This window comes from Chenopodium quinoa, unplaced genomic scaffold (genome assembly GCF_001683475.1).
Source record: "Chenopodium quinoa cultivar QQ74 unplaced genomic scaffold, ASM168347v1, whole genome shotgun sequence".
Classification (NCBI taxonomy): domain Eukaryota; kingdom Viridiplantae; phylum Streptophyta; class Magnoliopsida; order Caryophyllales; family Amaranthaceae; genus Chenopodium; species Chenopodium quinoa.
Genome location: NW_018744080.1, coordinates 3288214 through 3307870, shown reverse-complemented (window position 1 = coordinate 3307870; position 19657 = coordinate 3288214). Strand labels below are relative to the sequence as shown.

General features: G+C 36.7%; 1 protein-coding gene across 1 annotated transcript; it reads right to left on the bottom strand.

Annotated features, from left to right (window-relative positions):
* Positions 1 to 2909: 2909 nt before the first annotated feature.
* On the bottom strand, positions 2910 to 18136 carry LOC110691512 (RRP12-like protein). The gene is made up of 18 exons (XM_021868449.1): positions 17463 to 18136; positions 16535 to 17057; positions 15990 to 16214; positions 10731 to 10822; positions 9295 to 9505; positions 7875 to 8056; positions 7527 to 7766; positions 6499 to 6680; positions 6241 to 6334; positions 6106 to 6162; positions 5881 to 6015; positions 5335 to 5403; positions 5106 to 5219; positions 4399 to 4560; positions 4178 to 4306; positions 3988 to 4089; positions 3825 to 3904; positions 2910 to 3721 (listed from the first exon to the last, which is right to left on the bottom strand). Exons 1-18 carry the CDS (start codon positions 17982 to 17984, stop codon positions 3445 to 3447), a joined length of 3396 nt encoding a protein of 1131 aa, XP_021724141.1. The 5' UTR covers positions 17985 to 18136; the 3' UTR covers positions 2910 to 3444.
* Between the last annotated feature and the right edge of the window lie 1521 nt (positions 18137 to 19657).

The following is a 19657-nucleotide window of genomic DNA, read 5'->3' as shown; positions in this document are numbered from 1 at the left end:
AAAAAGTTTTTTAGAAAAAGCTCATTATAAAAGCTTTTTAAAATTAGCTTATTGTGCAATTAGATTTTTGTTTCTTAAATACACTAAAACAGCTAACAATTAACAACTATTTACCAAACAATTTTATACAATCAGCTAATCATAACCAGCTAGTCAATCCAACTACTATAACCAACTAGTCAAACTAGCTATTATAACCAGTTAATACAATCAGCTACCAGCTAATTACCAAACAGGGCCTATGTCTCATGAGTCCATGAATTCCAGGCAGGGATGTCAATTGGGGCGGGTTAAATAGGAGACCTACCTCATCTTCATCTCAGGGGTGGTTCGGTTAGATATATAGTAGAGATGGACATACAAATTATATCCGTCATGAGTGATGGGTCAAATATAAATTTTACATTAGACCCGTTGTGTACCCACTCATCTTTGCTGTCCGACCCTCTTCTCATACACCCAATTTGATCACTATAGTTAGGGGATTATAGTTATATTAATGAATGTATGGTAGTGGAACATATGTACAAATATTGTTGTTAACATAGATAGCATGTGGTACTATATTAATTTTTTTAGTTGAAAAATGTAGCAATTAGTAGGTTTGGAGCAAGTATGGATAACTAAGGACCTGTTCTAATTTACTGAATTGAACAGAATTCAACTGAATATTTTATGAAAGAAGGAAATTAGGAACTGAATTGAACTAAAAATAAGATGTAGAGAACAGGGCCTAAATGGGTGGTGGAGCGGGGATGCTTTTAACTTGTACCAATTCGGGTGGAGATGGAATGATGGATGTAAGTATTCTACGTACCCATGGGTGCTGGGGTGGGTTTGGAATGGGTATGGATAACCAAATGGGTGGTGGGCAAGTATGGATTTTAACTTGTACTAGTTGGAGCACAAATGGATGTAAGCATTATAGAGATACAATGAATAAACTAATTGGATCCATGTGTTATGACAGAGATAGATAAAGTTGTTAACTAAAAAAGAAAAATATCCATCCATAAGGCTTTTGGAGGTGAGTTGAGTTTGTATTGTCAATACTTGGTTAGGATAGTTGCATGGATTACACATAAACTTAGTCTATGCGTAGCCCCACATAGACAACCAACAATATTGCGAATTTGCGATACATCAACACTGTCAAAAATGGATATAAAGTGACTTGAGTGGGAGTATTAATCGATATCGATAAAATTTGTGTGAGAGTCCTGCCTAAGGAGAGAGGAGCAGGAAACGCATTGTTGATGAAATTATCGTGTCATTTTCATTTAGTAAAGTAATTTAGAAACTATTTGTATGGTAATGGCAAGCGACGGAGAAGAACTTTATTGAATTGAAGCCGAAATTAAACCTCTTAAAGTACTATTATGTACAATTCTTAATTCAGCCATTAATGTAATGCAATTCTTATAACATCTTTTTTCAGATTTATAACATTTTGTGATACTTATGTCCATACTGATACCGCAACTAAGAATTTGATGTGAATTTTGTTTAAAAAACATTCATTTTTTTATACTAAAATAATTCAAATAATACTAAAATAATCATTTTTTTATACTAAAATAATACAAAAGATGAATTACAAATTATTTTCGAAACAAATTCAATTCTACAACGATACACCTGGTCTTCGTCGTGTATTTCGCTCGCTCATCCGCCGTAGTTTGCCTTTGATTTCACCCTTTATTGTTTCCGACCATGATCGTATGGACCACATCACTCTCTGATTACATCGACTATCGACCCTTCTTTTCCTCTCTACCATCTTACCCACCTTAAAGCCACTGTCGTCAGTTCGTCACCCCTCACCTTAAAGCCACCGGTCGTCACTCCTCCATGGTGTCTTCTCGCAAATCCTCCAACATCATTCATCGCCATAATACAATTAAATTCAAATTTTTTTCGTTTGCAAAATTCTGAAACTGAAATTTCTAAACTATTCATGTGGAACCAAGTGGGTCAACTTCTCCTAGCCTGTCTATGTGGGGTATACATAGATTATGTCTATGTGTACTCTTTTTGTTGGTGCAATCAAATCCTTTGATTGGTGAGTTAAAATTCTACTAAATATTCTTTGATATCTTTGACCATGTATCTTTCCTTTCTTAGCTCTTTTCCTTATTTTGTGGAAGTAAAGTCAAATTTTGTATTCTTTAATTGATTCTTTGCCTCTTCCAAATATATGGGCTACTTAGAATCTTATCCCAACACCAAGATCATGAGAAAGCAACTTAACGCTTTGACATCCATAAAATCAAATCATCACCAAGGAAACATTAACAGGCAATAGTTAGAATTGGCTGTCAAGTCATCGCATGATAAATGCAAACCATGATAAATAATACACAACCACATCGCATGATCTGCTTCATTGCATTGAAATGAGGCTCCATAGTGCATAATAATTTGCAAATTAGACAAACATAAAAGTGAGACCTTGTAATACACCTAAATACAGTATAAAGTAAGATACAAGAGGGTATGTATCAACACTAAGGGTCTGTTCACATTACTGAACTGAGCTAAATTGAACTGAACTGATTAGAGCTGAATTGAACAGAACTGAGCTGAAACGAATATTTTATGAGATAGGGAAATTAGGAGCTGACCTGAACAGAACTGAACCGAACCGATTGGAGTTGAACTGAACTGAATTGAAAATAAGTAAATGTGAACAGACCCTAAGATTGAACCGTACAAGTTCATGCACGCCTTAAAATTTATTACAGTATACTATTTTTACTAAAGAGAATCACATAAGAAGAGTTGTGAGTGATAACAATTCCTGAGACATAACTCAACGCCACAAATCGGACATAGGAAACATAATTTATGATACGAATCTGTTGTTCATCAGACAAAGTGATTAGAGCAAATGAATAATACCATCAACGTATAGAATCACAATAAGCTATATATTAATGCCATGGTAAACGATAGTCAAAATAGAATTGGATATTTACATATACTCTTATCATTATTAAACATAAAACACGCCAAGCAAAACTTATAAGCCTCATAAATCACAGTTTATTGTTCTTCCTGTGCAGCTCCTAATAGTTAATAATCCAACGGGAAGTATCAAGACTATCTACACCATTAAAGTCTCAAAGCTGCAGCTAGTGCATAACGAAGAATATCAATTTCATTTAAAGAGGTTCAAACCTTTCTCAGTCAAAATTTTACAAGCCAACTACTCCGTATATTGAAGCTGTGCTTAACAGTTTCAGAAGCTATCCAAACAACCCTCCCCTGTAAGGTGGATTGTTTTCTGATCAACAATCTTAACACTTGCGAGATGAACTTGATTAACGAGTCACCCTGTTTTACAAGGGCAGGTGTGTACTCAACTGAAGCCGTGTATTTACTGTTCCATTTCGCTTATGTTTTGTCAGCTATAATTTCAAAACTTTGCCAACACCTGCATGACTATGACTTTCGGCCAAATCTTCCCGTATGGCCATTTGTTGGTCCATGTTTCTTTCGAATACTGCCAGAGGCTCGATCGAATCTCTGTCTTTTTTGATTTTGACCTGTTTTAGAATTATTATGCTTAAATTGATTGGTCTTTCTATCAGCTCCCACATCAGCTCTCCTAGTGCCTCCGGGAGACTGAAAATCTTGCATATGTTTCCTCCTATTGTTCCTCTGCAATTTTGAATCACTTCCATTGTCATTTGCCTCGTTATATGACCTCTTCTTTGACCTGAAGGATGAAGAAGCAGCAAATGATAAGGGTCTTTAATATATATATATATAGCATTAAAGATGAAAATAGAAATTTTTTTAAACAAGCTACGAATCCAAACCCATTTGTCTGATTATTTGATAGCTGTGGCTTAGCATCAGCTGAATCAGCTTCCTTGGAGTTTGTGTTCCCATGACGATTCTGAATTTATCAACAGGAAAACATGAAGACGGCAATACTTACCATTAACGCAGATGCAAAAATAAGAGATCATGCATTCATACCTGAGAAACTTTCCTAACGAATGACTGGTATCTTTCAGGAGTCACAGACTTAATTGTAGGAAAGCCACACTTTCGTATTATGATCTCTAGTATCACAGTAACCTAGTAATCATAAAAAGGAAGAATATCATATGAAATTGTGCATTCACATCAAGAAGCAAATTATAGGTCATGTTCAACGAATAGTTACTTTTGATCTGAAATGATGTCTTGAGATAGATGACCATGGAAGAACTCCATCGACAATAGCTGGTAAAAAATTATGCAAGTCTTGTGCTTCTAGAGATGAAACCAATACTTTGATAAAGCCTAAAACAGCCTGCACGGGTAACAGCCAAGAATCATCATCCAAGATAATAGGCAATGGGCTATGGGGTACCAGATAACCAAAACACTTTCCAGGGTACTAACCTTGATAGTTTCCACAGCTTTAGTCTGTAGCAAAGAAACAACAGAGGAAACTACATGTGGAATTTTCACACAGAGCTCTGGTTCCTTAAATACAAACATAGACAATGCAGCAATAGCTGCACTTGTAACATGAGGTGATGGGCCAGAGAGATACCCCATAACCTGGTCATTTTGCAATAACAATATATTAGTCATCGCCGAAGTATACTAGAAACATATACATGAAATAACACTGTAGAGCAATCCAAGTGAACAAAGGATATCAAATCAAACAGAAATTTACAAGCCACAATCCTGTTCAAAGTAGTACAGCCTACTAGCCTAGCATTATGGAAAATAGAATACTTCTATTAGTACTTGTATAGTTCTTTTTGTTCTACCCACTTTCCATATTCATTGTTTTTTTGCTACATTACTTTCCCCCTTTTTTTTTTGGGAAGAGTTTTTTTTCCTTATCCTACCCTCTCAGAGCTTACTTTCTGGGACCCATTTATATCAACAATAAGATACCTTAATTTTTATCTCATCCAAAAAGTAGCATTAACCCAGATGGGTGATCCTGCCTCTCTCTTCTCCTTGGTATTTAGTGTTATAGTAAATGGGTAGAACATTAAGAAACAGAGAGAGTATGTCAGCTTTGAGGTATCAGGTCTGACATATATGGGGGGTAGGGAAAAAATGCTCTTATAAGTTAAAAATGTTCCTACCATAGTAATCAGTTTGTAGTACGGACCATCAGGATCTGCGGCAGATGAATCTACTAAGCAAGAACTTATCCTGAGCAAGAAGTCATAAGCTATTTTCCTGGCCTCTTCTCTGGACTGAGGACAATAGGACACAAAATAAGGATTATTTTACACAACAATGCTACCAAGCGAAAAGATGTAGAGAAAATTAGAAGAGCACATTCAGATTAATTCTGAGATTAGCACTTACATCTTTTAGGGCAAGTATAATCTCATTTAAAATTTGAAAAGGTTGTGTGTTCTCCACATCAGGATTGCTCTGCAGAATTGAATACCTCATTGTCAGTATCATTTCAATGTCAGTTTAATCCATACAGATGCTCAAAGCTATCAAAATGAAATAACCCTCCATGCACTGCGGATTTCATATTACAGACATTAAAAACAAGCAGGACCCCCCCAGATAAATCCACATTAAAGATTTCTGATAAGCTATTAAACACTAGTAATGCCACAGTTTGCACTAACAGTGAACCACGATACACAAACAGTACAGAACTGCCTCTGCAGCACATAAATAGCACAAGACTCTAAAAAAACAACACACACACACACTAGAATAGACTAATGCAGATTAAAAAAAAAAAAAAAAAAAAAAAAAAAAAAAAAAAAAAAAAACCTAAACTAAACTTCCTCCGACTCCACTCCACATTCAACATAATAGTATTAATCAAACAAGCATGTCAATTTTCCAGCAATGTAATGTATATAGAGGGGAAAAAAACAGAAATTACACCTTTAAAGCATGGACCAACAATAAGTGAAAACAACGTAGGCGATTGCTGAAAGAAGCAATATCAGCAGGAGACTTCAAGCCAATTATAAGATCAACTAGCTCGTCCATTTTCGAAGAGCAGAACCAAGGGTGTTCCTGAACCAGATAAAAACGTGTAGTAAATGAGTACAACCATTTCAAATTTTCATAGCTTACTTTGTCAAAATTATAAATATAAGCACCAACCTCTAGCATACAGCTCAAAGTATAATAAGCTTCAGCAATACATTTGTCATCACCAGACTAAGTCACAGGAGCACATATGTCAGCTCTATACATACAAGTTGGACAAGACAACTATGTGAAGATAACAAGACAAACCTGCAGCGCATGCTTTGTCAATCTAAAGATCAGACCGACAAGATCCTCATCAGCTCCCTCCACAATGGATGAAGCTAGATCCAGTATCAAAGGCCTACACAAATTTGAAATATATTGACATACATCATGACAGTGAACTGGGCACATTATCACAGCACCAAACTTTAGAGTTTAGACTGAAACTACTCTTAAATAAATGTCAGTAAAAATATTCAAGTTTCTTTTCAAAATCATAAGGCAACAACAGAGATCCCATACCACTGTGAATTATCATCTACAGAGCTTGAATCCGATGGCACATCACTAAGTGATAAATTTGATGGATCAGAATCTTCAGACACAGAAACAGTCTTCACCACTGGGAATCTCTCCAGAGACGAAGTAAAAATTTTCTTGGTGGAAGAAGAATCACAAATTGAGGCCAAGCAACTGATAGCTTTCTGGGCAAATTTAAAACCAGTGGGTATGAGAAATTAGTAACCATAAAATGCATAATATAATATATATCGGTTTTCTATGACACCAATAAAGTCATGTAAGCTTTTGTATGAAAATTCAATAAATGATTTAAGACAGTTGGCAAAACCTTTTTCACAACATCCTTATATATTACTCCCTCCGTTTTTAAATACTTGTTCCACTTTCCTTTATAGGCCGTTTTTAAATACTTGCTCCATTTCCATATTTGGAAATTTTTTGCAATATTTGATTCGTTTCTCTTACCTAGTGCCTAGTGGACCCAACATAAATCATATTTATTAATTTCATATTCTCTCTCCTCCAATTCTCTCAACCACTTTTGCTTTTTACAATTTTTTATTCTTCCCCCTACCCCACTACCTCCATATTTTATTACTTTATCCATTTTCTCCTAAAACTCCACGCATGGAGAAATGGAGCAAGTATTTAAAAACGGAGGGAGTAGATTATTAAGAATAAAAGCCTGATAATCTCATAGCATGTATATTTTGGCAGTGTATTTCAGAAACCATTAACTATTTTGTAAACAATTGACCCAACAAGTCACCAACGTAATAACCCCCCTCCCTTTTGGCTTCAGCACTGTTTAATGCCCCTTATGAGAAATTTACATCTCTCGCATTCGTCAACAATGTGTCCCAAACCAGCCATAATCAAAACCTCATACATGTAAACATGAGATAAAGAGACAATACTTTATACTAGGGAAAAATTTGCAAGAAAGACGTGAATAGATAAACACACATATATAATAATGAACCATCATCACATTTAACATGGTGACAAGCTAATAATCTAAAAGATACCTTCAGAGATGTACGCTTTGCAGGTTTTGAATCAAGAAAAACAGTCATCAGAGCCAGAAGCAGTTCACAAGAATACAACGCCAAAGCCTTAATGTTTTTTATAGCAGTTTTCTTGGAATAAAAGAGTGATTTTCTTTTCTCCATTAGATAATCTTCCAATGAAAAGTCAGGTGCGTGCTTTACGGGTTCAACAATAGCAGCATCAAATTTAGGAAAGCACTTGTTTTGTCTAACAAGCTCCTACACAAAGAAGATTATCAAAAGGTTACACAAAGATGTGACTATTGACAAAACAAGTAAGAAGAAATCAAAATAGGCCATATTTAAACATTTGAGAAATGTAAGAACCTGCAAGGCATCAGCAATATCTTCACGCATGGATGCATTTTTCTTTAGCAGGACAAGCATCAATTTCGCAAAAGATTGAAAACTCTTGCTGACATCAGTAGGATGGCGACAAAATGCAGGTAAAAGACCCCATAAATCATGGCCAAGAGCCTGCAGATCTTGTCCTATTTCTGACTTTTTAACTGGAAAAGGCACCAATCTTAAGTTATGGTATTGGTAACTGGTTCACCATGTAATTTACAGAAAGCAAAACAGCTCTAACTAGCAACAGTTCCATAAACTAAAAATTTAATAAAAGACGTAAAGAAAACTGAATACTTCCTAGTACTATATATTGATATCTAATCCTGACCCCTAATTACCTATAAACCAATTCCAAAACAATATCCTGAAAAGAAAAATGACATGGGCATTAAAGCCCAAGGAAAGAGAAACAAAGAAAAGGATTTTTTTGTAAAAAAAAAAATTTCCGTTGAAGGAAACCGTAGCAGTGTCGCTCTTGCTTTGCACAATTTCGATTTGGTGTCCTAAAATGTACAAATAGTTTAACTTTAATGACCAAATAATCTCTTTGAAATTGCGGTTGAAAGATGATGTATCATGTCTTGAAAATCAATGTCAGCAAATTAGAAATTAATCATAATATATTCACTTCATTCTGTTAGGGCCTGTTCTCTTCAGTACAACTCCTAATTTCCTTCTCTCATAAAATATTCAATTCAGTACAGTTTAGCTCAATTCAGCTCAGCTCAGCTCAGCTCAGCTTTGCTAAGTAAATCAGAACAGGCCCTTAGTATAGCAACATTTCTTAAATTGCGTATCTATAGTAAGTGAGTAGAACAAAAAAGAACGGAGGTAGTTTATAAGAATGGTAAAAGTTAAACATTGTTAAACATGAAAGTAAGAATGTAGAAAAAATATACCAATTGCCATTAAGTTTAAAAAATTCTCATTCTAAAGTATAAAAAAAATTAGAAACCTTAGAATATTTAATTTATTATAATTCTGAAAATAATCTCTTACAATGGGTGAACTGCAAAATTTAAATAAATTAATAAATCTTTTAAAAGCTAAAGTGTGTTGATATTTCTGAAGTACAAAATTTATACAAATATTCAAGAAAGGGTACTTTTATTAATTAATTATTTTTTTGGAATTTCTTTCCAATTTTAAAACCAGCAGAATATGTCTGGCTTCAGCAAATTCAAGAGAAGATGCCTCTACATGAACAGCCAAAACTGAGTATTAATAAAATGCAGGGTCTTTCACATGGGTTTTTGCGATTTGCAAAAGGCAAGAAAACATTCCATCACTAGCAATCAGAGCACTTTTTCTCCCTCCAATATTCTCATAGAATTGACAGGACAATAGAGCAAAATTATTTTAGAGGAATGACAGTGTTACCCAGGCCACAATTTACCTTTGCGGGAAGCCTTATGGAGTGACTGAGCGATGGGCACGATATTCTCCGTGAAATATCCAAGGGATGCCCCACATGTATACTTTTTTAAAATGGGCAACATCCACATGTTTGCATATGTTAATTTATCCACATTAAAAGAAATTGGTACAAGGCTCAGAATATTTTCAGCTCCCATAGCAACTACAGCACAGCCAAAACAGATTTGTAACTGCAAAAGAAAACCAATCCCTTTCATTAGCTAGTAGACTTGAAAAATAAAATGAAGCAACGGAGTGCAAAAGGGCTAAGAGCCAGGCATTATCTATAACACTACCATACAATCTTGTTAAAATAAGTGCACTACAGAAGCTTAAGGGTGTGATAAGCATGAACAAATATCACATTGAGGCATGAAAGCATGACCGTGAGATGTATTAGAAACATTTCACTATGAATGGATCCAGGACGACCAAGTGCAAAAGTGAAAAGAATTAAAATTAAAGAAGATAATATATTTGATTTCAGTAGATTAAAGAGCGTAAATCCAAACAAATTTGACAATTGGTCAGACTTGTGAAATTAAAGCTCAGTCGTTTCTTTACATAACAGCCTTTCTGTACAGATTTTGGAATTGTCGTTCTGCAAAACCCTGGTAAGTATGTCATCCATTACGTGACTCCTTGCATTAGAACCTTTTTTTCTGGCTACATCAGTCCATTTGTCGAAAAAGGCCATAAGTTTTTGGCTTGTTATCCTTCCTCTATTACTGAAAATTTGCATCACTTCCCTTTTACAATCTCCAATGCACTCTTTATAGAAGGTTCCCATTTCTAAACTAAAAATGCCTCTAAAACATAGACATGCCCGTTTAGTAAGCGATAAGAAAAGGTGGTTATGGGAATGCATTTGTAGGTAATTTTGTAAAAAAAAATCTTATGTCATTCCCATGGTAACGCTATTCCACCTTAAAGTATCTCTATTCTTCATAAATTTGCATTTTTATCCATCACCACTTGGCAAGTGGTATAAAGAGTTAATAGAAATTTATGAAGCAAAACACAGGTTTGGCCGTTTGGGGATAGAGTTGCATTACCAGACATTAAGATGACACTTTTCTTTCAAAATTATATTATAAATTATTCCCATAACTACCATTTAGCACAACCATACACAGCTTTAAAGATATAAATCATAGAATAAGAACTTGTCGAGTCAATGTTGACCTGCATATTATCAGCAATAGCAGAATATAGAGATGAGAAATGATGAATAACAATAACTGGTCTTTCAAAAAGTAAAAGGCCAAACATACTCAGTATTAAAAGATACCCATTGAAATCAATAGACAAACAGACAGAGAACAGAAGCACGCTCAAACATCTATACACATGCAGACACCACAACATGAGCATAGACACACTTGCAAGCGCACAGACACTGACAAAGATTCTTACATGATCTGTGTTCTGCTTGCTGCCATCAACATGTGTATAGATCTCTGTCAACTTAAGGATAATACTCTTCATATGTGAGAATGAATTGCGACCTAAATTTGAAAAGGAAAATTATGGCTCGTCAGATATGTAAAAGTAAAGGTGAGAAATAGACACATGAATTAGGCATATATAAGTATGCATGATCCACAAAAAAAAAATCATCAATCATCAGTTATTCAGTAAGCTCTCTTGTATTGCTTTGCATATTTACAGAGATGAAGTTTGACGTTCTTATTAAAACAAAGAGAAGTGACAAAAATTAATACACCCAATCAAGAAGATGCTGCATCAGATTAATAATAGAAACAATGACACTGTCTTTCCCAACAAATGAAAAATAACATTGGAGATGTGACTAAAAAGATAAAACAGATACATGCCTTCTGCCTAGAAGGCTAGAATGGATACGAGAACAGGAATGGAAACTTAAACCGGACTGAACAAACGTCAATTTTCAAATAATGAGAAAATGTAAATTAAAATACCAAAAAGTCGTATAGACTGTCTGTGCTTTAATTTTCCATGTGACATATTATAGAATTTAGTACTCAACATACTACAACAGGATCCCTAGTCAAGGCTATCAAGTACCTCTGTCTATCTCCCCTCTCTCACTTATTGAGGGCACTGGCCTTCTATCAAATAACATATTGATCAGACAACTAGAAGTATACAGCCAGCAGAGGGCAATTTTGTATGAATCCAAAAACAGGGAATTGGAAATCTGGGGAGAAAAATGTGGCCAGGAGGTCTCAGCAATGAAGGGAGATAGACTCTCAAATCCAGATAATTGAGGACGATGGCTTGAGAGGAGAGAGAAGGGAATGATTCAGACCAGTTCACAATCAAGCAAACACACACAACAAAATTTGGGGAAGAAAATCTGATTGTTTGATCAAGCCAAAAGGTTTCTAACAAACAGCGGTTTTAGCCCACAACCCTCCTATGGTAACTTTAGGTTACCGGTCTATAATATTCACACAAATTTGACTGCCTCATACAATGCTAACTTCCCTTTTTTTATTTACATCACATATCCGTAAGATGATTCTAGTGGCTGCTTCATTTGTCTTTTTGTGCAGCTATCATTTGCTCATTCCCTGCTGCCAGGTCATTGATGTTTCCCTTGGGTGAGGTATGTTGTTTTGGCTGCTCTAAATTTGCTGCAAGAAGACCGTTGCCATCCTAAGTGCCTGCCTTCTTTTGAGGAATATCTGCGAACTTTCTAAGGTCGAGTCCCCATCCAGTGAAACGAGTACTCCGGCCACCTGAAACTGCAAAATATGAGTTTGCCCATTCATGACAATCGAACCTAACATCTCGAGCCACTGAACCCCTAAAATCACATCTGCATTTGATCACAGGTGCATTTGATCACACAACCTCGTGAAAATTTAACTCAAACCCCCCTACACACTCCTCTACCCTCAATCATCTGTCCATTCCTCAATGACACTTCAAACTCCCAAAGTCAATGACGGAAAGTTTGAACTCTTCCACTCTCTTTGTCGAGATGAAATTGTGTGTAGCTCTGAGATCCACCATCACCACCACCACCTACCCCATTTGATCAATGGTGCCCCTCAACAACATGGTGGGAGAATTTGAAAGCCCGAACACCGAACACAAGGATACCTCGGTCGGCATTCCAACCTCTTCCATCACCACTTCTTCCTCCTTCTACTCGCCGAGTCGCCGAACCCTTCTTCTTCTTCATCTCTAATTAGAAGCACACTAAGTTCCTTCTTCCTACACCAATGCCCTATTCCCCATCCCTCATTATAGGTGAGCATTGGTCGAGTTCCCCAATCGTTAACACTATCAATTCGGGTAACTGATAACCAATAACACAAAGAATAGATCTATAACCGATAAGTTCGAGTATCCGAATCTTCGAATCAGGTATCGAATATCCGATATGATATCCAATATTAAAAATTTAAACTTTACAATTTAGTTTTATGATATCATTCAACACTAATTAACAACAAAACAACAATACCATATGAGCTTGACCAAATTACTAGTAATATTACTAATCATTAAAGTTATTAAGTGATTACGCACAAAAGTAAGTGTTAAGATCTTGGATAAATACATTTAAGTAGGGAAAAAAAAAAAAATTGCTCATTAGATTGGATTGAGTAATCTTTACCACTAAAATGATACCCGATAACAAATTATCAAATCAAATACGATCAAGTAAAAGAATTTTCGAATTGGTTACGAATATGGTTTTTAGAGTTTCGGTTTTTCGAGTACTTTTGCTTAGCCCTTGTCACATCTAAAGCAGAGTCCTTTTTCTATTTTTTCTTAAAGCTCCTTCTCAGTTAACCTCTTACTTCGGCCTCTTAGTTTCGCACAGTGTTTGAAAAAGCGCACCTAAGGCGCTATGACGCAAGGCGTTAGAGGTCATGCGATTTTTATGGTCTAGGCGAGGCGACTTCAATGAGGCGCAACAAAGGCGCGCCTAGGCACACTAAGGCACGAGGCGCACAAGAGCTTTTTTTCATAATTTTTTTATTTCTTATTATATGGGCCTCACTTCAATGAGGCACACCAGAGACAGCGCCTTAGGCGCAAGGTACTCCAAAACGCCTTGGTGCGCCTTAAGCCTTTTTATACATTGGTTCGCCAAATTCCCTTGAGGAAGAAGATATATTGCAAGTTAGGTTGGTTTACAAATCCTTGTGATTCAACCCTTTTGTCTCCCCTTTACTAGGCTATTGGACTTGTAAAATAGATGAGGATCCAGCATACGTCTTGTTAGGTTGAATAAAGGAACCCGATTTCATAGACCGAAACCAAGAATTTTTTATTTTTTTTAATGTTACTATCCGATTTCCTCCACTCTAGTGACCTAACATGGCATGCTAAAGGTTGAATCGGCTAAACATAAAAAGCTTGACTTTAGCCTTAGATGTCAACATTTAGTCCATTTATAAAGTGGGCAACATAAAGATTTCCGGAATAAACTTCCAACACTATTTAGCCACTTTCACAGCTAACCAATGTTCGTGCAGTTAGAGCGCCCGTCTCTTCATATTGCCCCACCCAATCACAAGACGCCGATGAAACCATATCAAGGCAACCCCCTCTAAGGAAACTACCGTTGATTGGAGTTCCTCAACCTCCCATAACCAATAGAAAAGTTAAATTATTGCTGGCTATGGAGAATCCACCCGTCAAGTTCACGTCAAATAGTGGAGTTTCGATCTTCTATACTTCCGATTAGTGCCTCCCCCACCATCGCAACTGCCTTTGGCCTACTCTTTTATAACTTCCTTTTCTTCATTATCAAGATTTCCGACCACCCCAATTCCAAAGTTTGGCGCAGGTCACCACACATTTGGATCTTTCAACGCCTTATCTCCTCTCGAAATTTCTCCATTTGCCCTCTCTCCAAATTTGCTTTAGTTTCCTAATCCTATCAAAATCGGTCAATTCGCCCCTTAAGGAGAGTGACGATATCCTACACGTCCTTCTAGTTCTTCTAGTTACTCGCTTCTAGGGCCGTAAAGAGCTCCTCAGCAACAGCCTTCCGCCACGACGTTGGAAACTACCATGCTCACCGATTCCTCCTAAGTATTAAGTTTCTCTTCCAAAGAAGCTATTTTTTACTCTACTCCGGTAAACCGCTCTTCTAGAGCATTGAGCCTATACGTGGTTGTATTTACCATGACCAACGTGCTCTGATACCACTTGTAATGGATTCAAAGTTCACAATTAAGCAAACACACACAAGCAAATTTGGGAAAGAAAGATTATTCATTTATTAATATTCAAGCAAAAAGGTTTCTTACAAACAGTGGGTTTAGCCCACAACTATCCTAGGGTTACTTTAGGTCACAAGTCTAATATTCACTCAAATTGATTGCCTAATACAATGGTATCTTCCTTTTTTATATTTACATCACACATCCCTAAGATGATTCTAGCGGCTGCTTCATTTGTCTTTTCGTGCTGCTGTCATTTCCTCATTCCTTGCTGCCAGGTCATTGATGTTTCCCTTAAGTGAGGTCGGTTGTTTTGGCTGCTCCAAATCTGCTGCAAGAAGACAATTGCCATTTGCCTTAGTGCCTCCCTTGTTCCTTGAATAAGTGACGACCACTTCAGGGATACCTCGGTCCATTGCAAAACATTTCAGTGAGATATCAAAACGTGGGCATTTTCCATGTAGCATAGCGTGTCTCAAGAAAAGTGATACCTTAACGACTCCGTCCTAATTTTCAGAATGGAAAGTATCAATGATTTTTCTAAAGCGCACCAAGGTGTCCAGCATGAACCTAAAAACAACGTTATTCAAGATACTTAGTACGGAGTACAAAGTAAAATTTAACCAACGTCAACTCGATAAGAACTAAAATTACATTCTAATTTCAACTGGAAAGTGATGAAATCTAGAAGATTGATATCATTTTAAATTTCCAGTTTTCAAATTATTTTAAAATTGAAAAGTTGATTCCAGTTTAAGTTGTGTTCTTCAAAACTACTTCGTACAAAACAGCTATTTTTTTTACCATTGGCTTACAATCCACTACGTATTGACTGATTTTATTTTTTCTTCAGACAGCTTGCTTCAATCAACCATAACTGCCAACCTAAAGTAATCTACAGATGACACACTAGACATCTGTAAGCCTATAAACCCAGATATTAAAGGAGTCAACACTCAACAGAAGAAAGTTAAACTTCTTTCAAACTGCTTTCTCTCTCTTCTTCTATCCCATTTGTTTTCTTTTGCATACCAATAAAAATAAGCTTCAACACGACACCATCCTAAACACATACATCAACACAAAATCGGCATTGTAGACCAGAGCTTTATCTCCACCAATTAAATTACGGGAGTTCCAAAATAAGTGAAACAGTTAGCCAAGAGCTTTATAGAAGTAGCAGAAGAGAGAATTTCACAAGAGGCACAGTGGAGACAAAAGCAAGGAAGAGAATGAAAAACCAAGAGAACGCATATTCCACAGCTCACACAGATAGTGATGGCATTGACTCTCATTCAACAATACAAATGTAACACAACAGATCTACAGAGATTCAAAAATTTTAACTTTATAAGGATCAAGCAAGATGAGACATCATCTAACATTCAAATAATTAAAAAGGAGCACAGTTGAAATTGGAGTTCAAAATAGTTGAAGAGCAAAACATGGAATGAATTCAGCACCAAACCATCATAGAGCAATAGATTTTGAATCTGCTTACCAAGTTTGAGGAAAAGAAAAGATAGAACAGCTATTGTATGTTCATTGGGGATCCTATCAAAAGAATCCACCAATTTCATTAAGGTTGAGCAAATTGATGCAATTGCTTTTGATTCCTCCACATTAGCTTGTTGGAAATTAATGTCATCAGACAATTGGTCATCAATCAATTTCCTCAAAATACTCGAAGACTTTGAAGCAATATCATCCTCACGTGTAAGAAGCCCTGCCAGTCAAAGTAGAAAAGAAAAGGAACAAAGAGCAGTTAATCATACCTCTAATACTTGAAGTTTCATCAAAATTTGCAAATAGGAAAAGTAAGATCAAGAACAGTAGAAGCTTTCTGGTTAGTGCATGTGATAAAACTGTACAAGGATGATAGCTGAACAAACTTTAATAATGTGGGAGAATACTGAGTAAAAAACAACTCCCAAACAAAGATCAAGACACTGCTGCTTTTTGCTTGAGAAGATTACTTAAAATCATTTATGCAGGCGTAAACCTAAGAACATTGTCAGAATATATCAAAAAGGTCAGCAGGGCAACCTGCAATGGCATTAACTCCAACAGGAAGACTCTTATTCCATTTGCCAGTGTCTCGTGCATGAAGTTTGTCAAGAGTAATCTTCAGTAAGTTTGCTGCAGAAATGATGCTGTCACTGGATTTCATTTCTGAAGATACATATGTCGAAAGGGCATCAATTACATCCCCAGCTGATTGCGTACTAATTCTAACTTCAACTTTTTCTAAGAATACTTCAATAGCATTAAGAACAGGCCTTGAAAATGTAGAAGAGCGTGAATCAAGAAGCTCGATTAATTTCAAAATGATTTTCTCACTACTTTTGCTACAAAGATATGGTATCGCAACCCTCACAATGTTCAACGCATGCACGATGTCCAACTGCTCAGCTTCACATTGTCTCTCACTTCCAGATCCATCTACACTTTGTATCACGCCCAACTTGATCGCAATAGACATAACTAATTCACTCGCTTTTTTCTTCGCAGTCTCAGAATGAAAAGATTTAAGAGCATTCTCTAAGTACACTAGAGCACATTTTCTAACCTGCAAAAGAAGAAAACAATGCCATTAGGACTTAGCACCAACAAAATTTCCAAATTTCCCGTCACTCAAACAAAAAAATTTCTCCTACATATTCCTCTACTATCAGCTCATAATACCCCAAACGCCTCAAAGTACCTTACAAAACCTCTATATACGACAGAAAAGACGGTAATTGTAATTACTCCCTGAATCATTTCAATCTCCTCAAATTGCTATAACGACATAGAATATTTCAATTAAATTCATAGCCAAACTACTCTCAATAGTCAACAGCAATGTTTAAAAAGCAATAATCCACCTCAAATTATTGTATACAATCACATAAACATATAAATGATTTCAACATATCAATGCAAGCGTCAAAATCAAAACGTTGCGATAATTAAAAACCCGAAACTGAATTACCTTCGGGCGCTTATCAGTGCACCAATTAAGCAAAGTTTGGAAGGACAATTCAACAGAACTCCAATCCTCAAAATCACAAAACCCTAACAAAACCCCTAAACACTTAACAACACACCTAGCACTAGAAGCAGACCCAACAATCAATTCTCTCTCCTCACTCCCCAAAACGGAAACCAAAATCATCGCCGCCTCCGCCGCCTTCTCGGAAGAAATGGAACCTTCTGGAACAAGGGAGAGAACAATGGAGAGGAAGGTGGCGAGAGCAGAGGCAGAAGCGGCGTCGTTTAGAGGTCTGGAGAGTTCGTTAATGGCGGCGGCGAAGTAGGAGAGAGGAGAGAGAGGGAGAGATTCTTCGAGAAGGAGGGATTTGACGGCGGCGGCGGTGGCGATGAGGTGGCGGTGTTGTGGGGCGGAGGAAGAAGAGTAGCGTTGCATGAGTTGTGATGAAATGTCAACCGTTGGGTCGAATCCGGTGGGGTCCATTAGGGTTTCGGGTTCGCCGGTGGTGGGAGTTTGCTTCATGGTGGGAAGTGGGAGAAAGAGAGGCGAATTGAAGAGGGTTTATGTTTTGGTGGGAAAAAATGGTTATATGGGGTTACTTCGTGAAGGTCTCAGCGGGTTAAGTCATGTTTTTTTTAGAGCTGTTCTGCTCAAATTTTAGGATTTTAAAAAAATAACACCATAAATTTTACAAAAAAAAATGGATTATAACACCACAAATTCTCAAACTTTAATTATAACACCACAAAAAAATCCAAGAAATGGATTTCACCACCATGTAACGGATTCTTGGATGGAATCCGTTAGTGGGGTCCGTACAAGACACGTGTCAAGTGGCTAGTGGTTTAAATAAATATTAAAAAAAAATCTAACCTAGCCATCCCACCACCTGCCTCAACCGCCAATCGTCGCCGGCATCCACTACCCCAACAAAATCCGATGAAACCGAAGCCTTTGACCGCCGATCAACCACTTCGCCCCTTCTCCCTCCCCAAAAACCACCTTAAGCCCCCCTAACCACCGCAAAAATCATCCCTAACCGCCGCAAAATCCACCCCCACCTTCCCGATCTGCCGCGAAATCCACACCCATTTCCCCATTTTTGCAAAATCGGCGGCCGAAATCGACCAATCGAGGGCTGTCATGGTTTGAGGGTGTAAGGCAAGGGAGGGTGGTTTTCGTGGTTGGGGTTTGTTGTGGTATGTGGTTAATTGCAGTGGGTATGCGGTGATTTGTGGCAATTAAGCAGGGTTGGGGTGGTTTTCGGGGAGGGGGAAGAAGGGAAGGAGAATTTCGCCGGGTTTCGGGGATTCAGGTGACGATGTCGGCTTGGGTTAGGCGTTGGCGCGGCTGGAGAAGGTGCTGCTGGTGGTGGGGTTGGCTGGGTTTAGGTTAGGGTTTTTTTTTTAATTTTTCTTTTTTTTAAAACCAATGTCTTATCGACACGTGTCCATCGTGGGTCCCTTTAACGAATTCCATCCAAAAATCAGTTAGATGGTGGTGAAATCAATTTTTTTTGATTTTTTTGTGGTGTTATGATAAAATTTGAAAAATTGTGGTGTTATAATCCGTTTTTTGTAAAATTTGTGGTGTTATTTTCAAAAAAATCCCAGATTTTATTTATTCTTTAAATTTCGCTGAAATTTGTTCTGCTCATAAACTTAAAATACTCCGTAACGGTCTTACTCGCTCAGTGCTATAAGATGGAGTACTGGAGTAGTAAATTAGTGTTATATTGTTACTTTGTTCCCACAGTGTGATCAACCATAATTGTTCTTTCTTTTAATTTATTTTAATCAAGTGGAGTAGTATTATTTTTACTGAAGTTTTCCATCTTAGAAAAATAACATTTAGTAAACATTCAAATGTTGATCTTAGAAAAATAACATTCAGTAAAAATAATACTTAAATTGTCATTTTAGTTCGAAATACTTAAATTTTACATATTAATTTGTCACTATGGTTTAAATTTTTACATATTAATTTGTCACTATGGTTTAAATTTTTACAAACGTGGTTAATTGATCTCGAATTTTTTTAGGTCATAAACTAAGTTTTACTGTGTATTTCTACTTGTATGTGAGATGAGGATAGCATTGACATGTCTAATTGGACTACCTGACATGTGAGAATTGTCCTTTAGTATGCTTTGTATCTAACAAGAATCAAAGAATACCAAATATTTATGGCCTATT

Excerpts from the sequence above, each read along its gene's own strand:
- LOC110691512 (XM_021868449.1), bottom strand. The coding sequence starts at position 17,984 with ATGAAGCAAACTCCCACCACCGGCGAACCCGAAACCCTAATGGACCCC. Across the intron at positions 5,404-5,880 it reads TGTTGGTCCATGCTTTAAAG|AGCAATCCTGATGTGGAGAA; the intron begins GTGTAATTTCTG and ends TCAATTCTGCAG. Across the intron at positions 4,307-4,398 it reads AAGCTGTGGAAACTATCAAG|GCTGTTTTAGGCTTTATCAA; the intron begins GTTAGTACCCTG and ends TTACCCGTGCAG.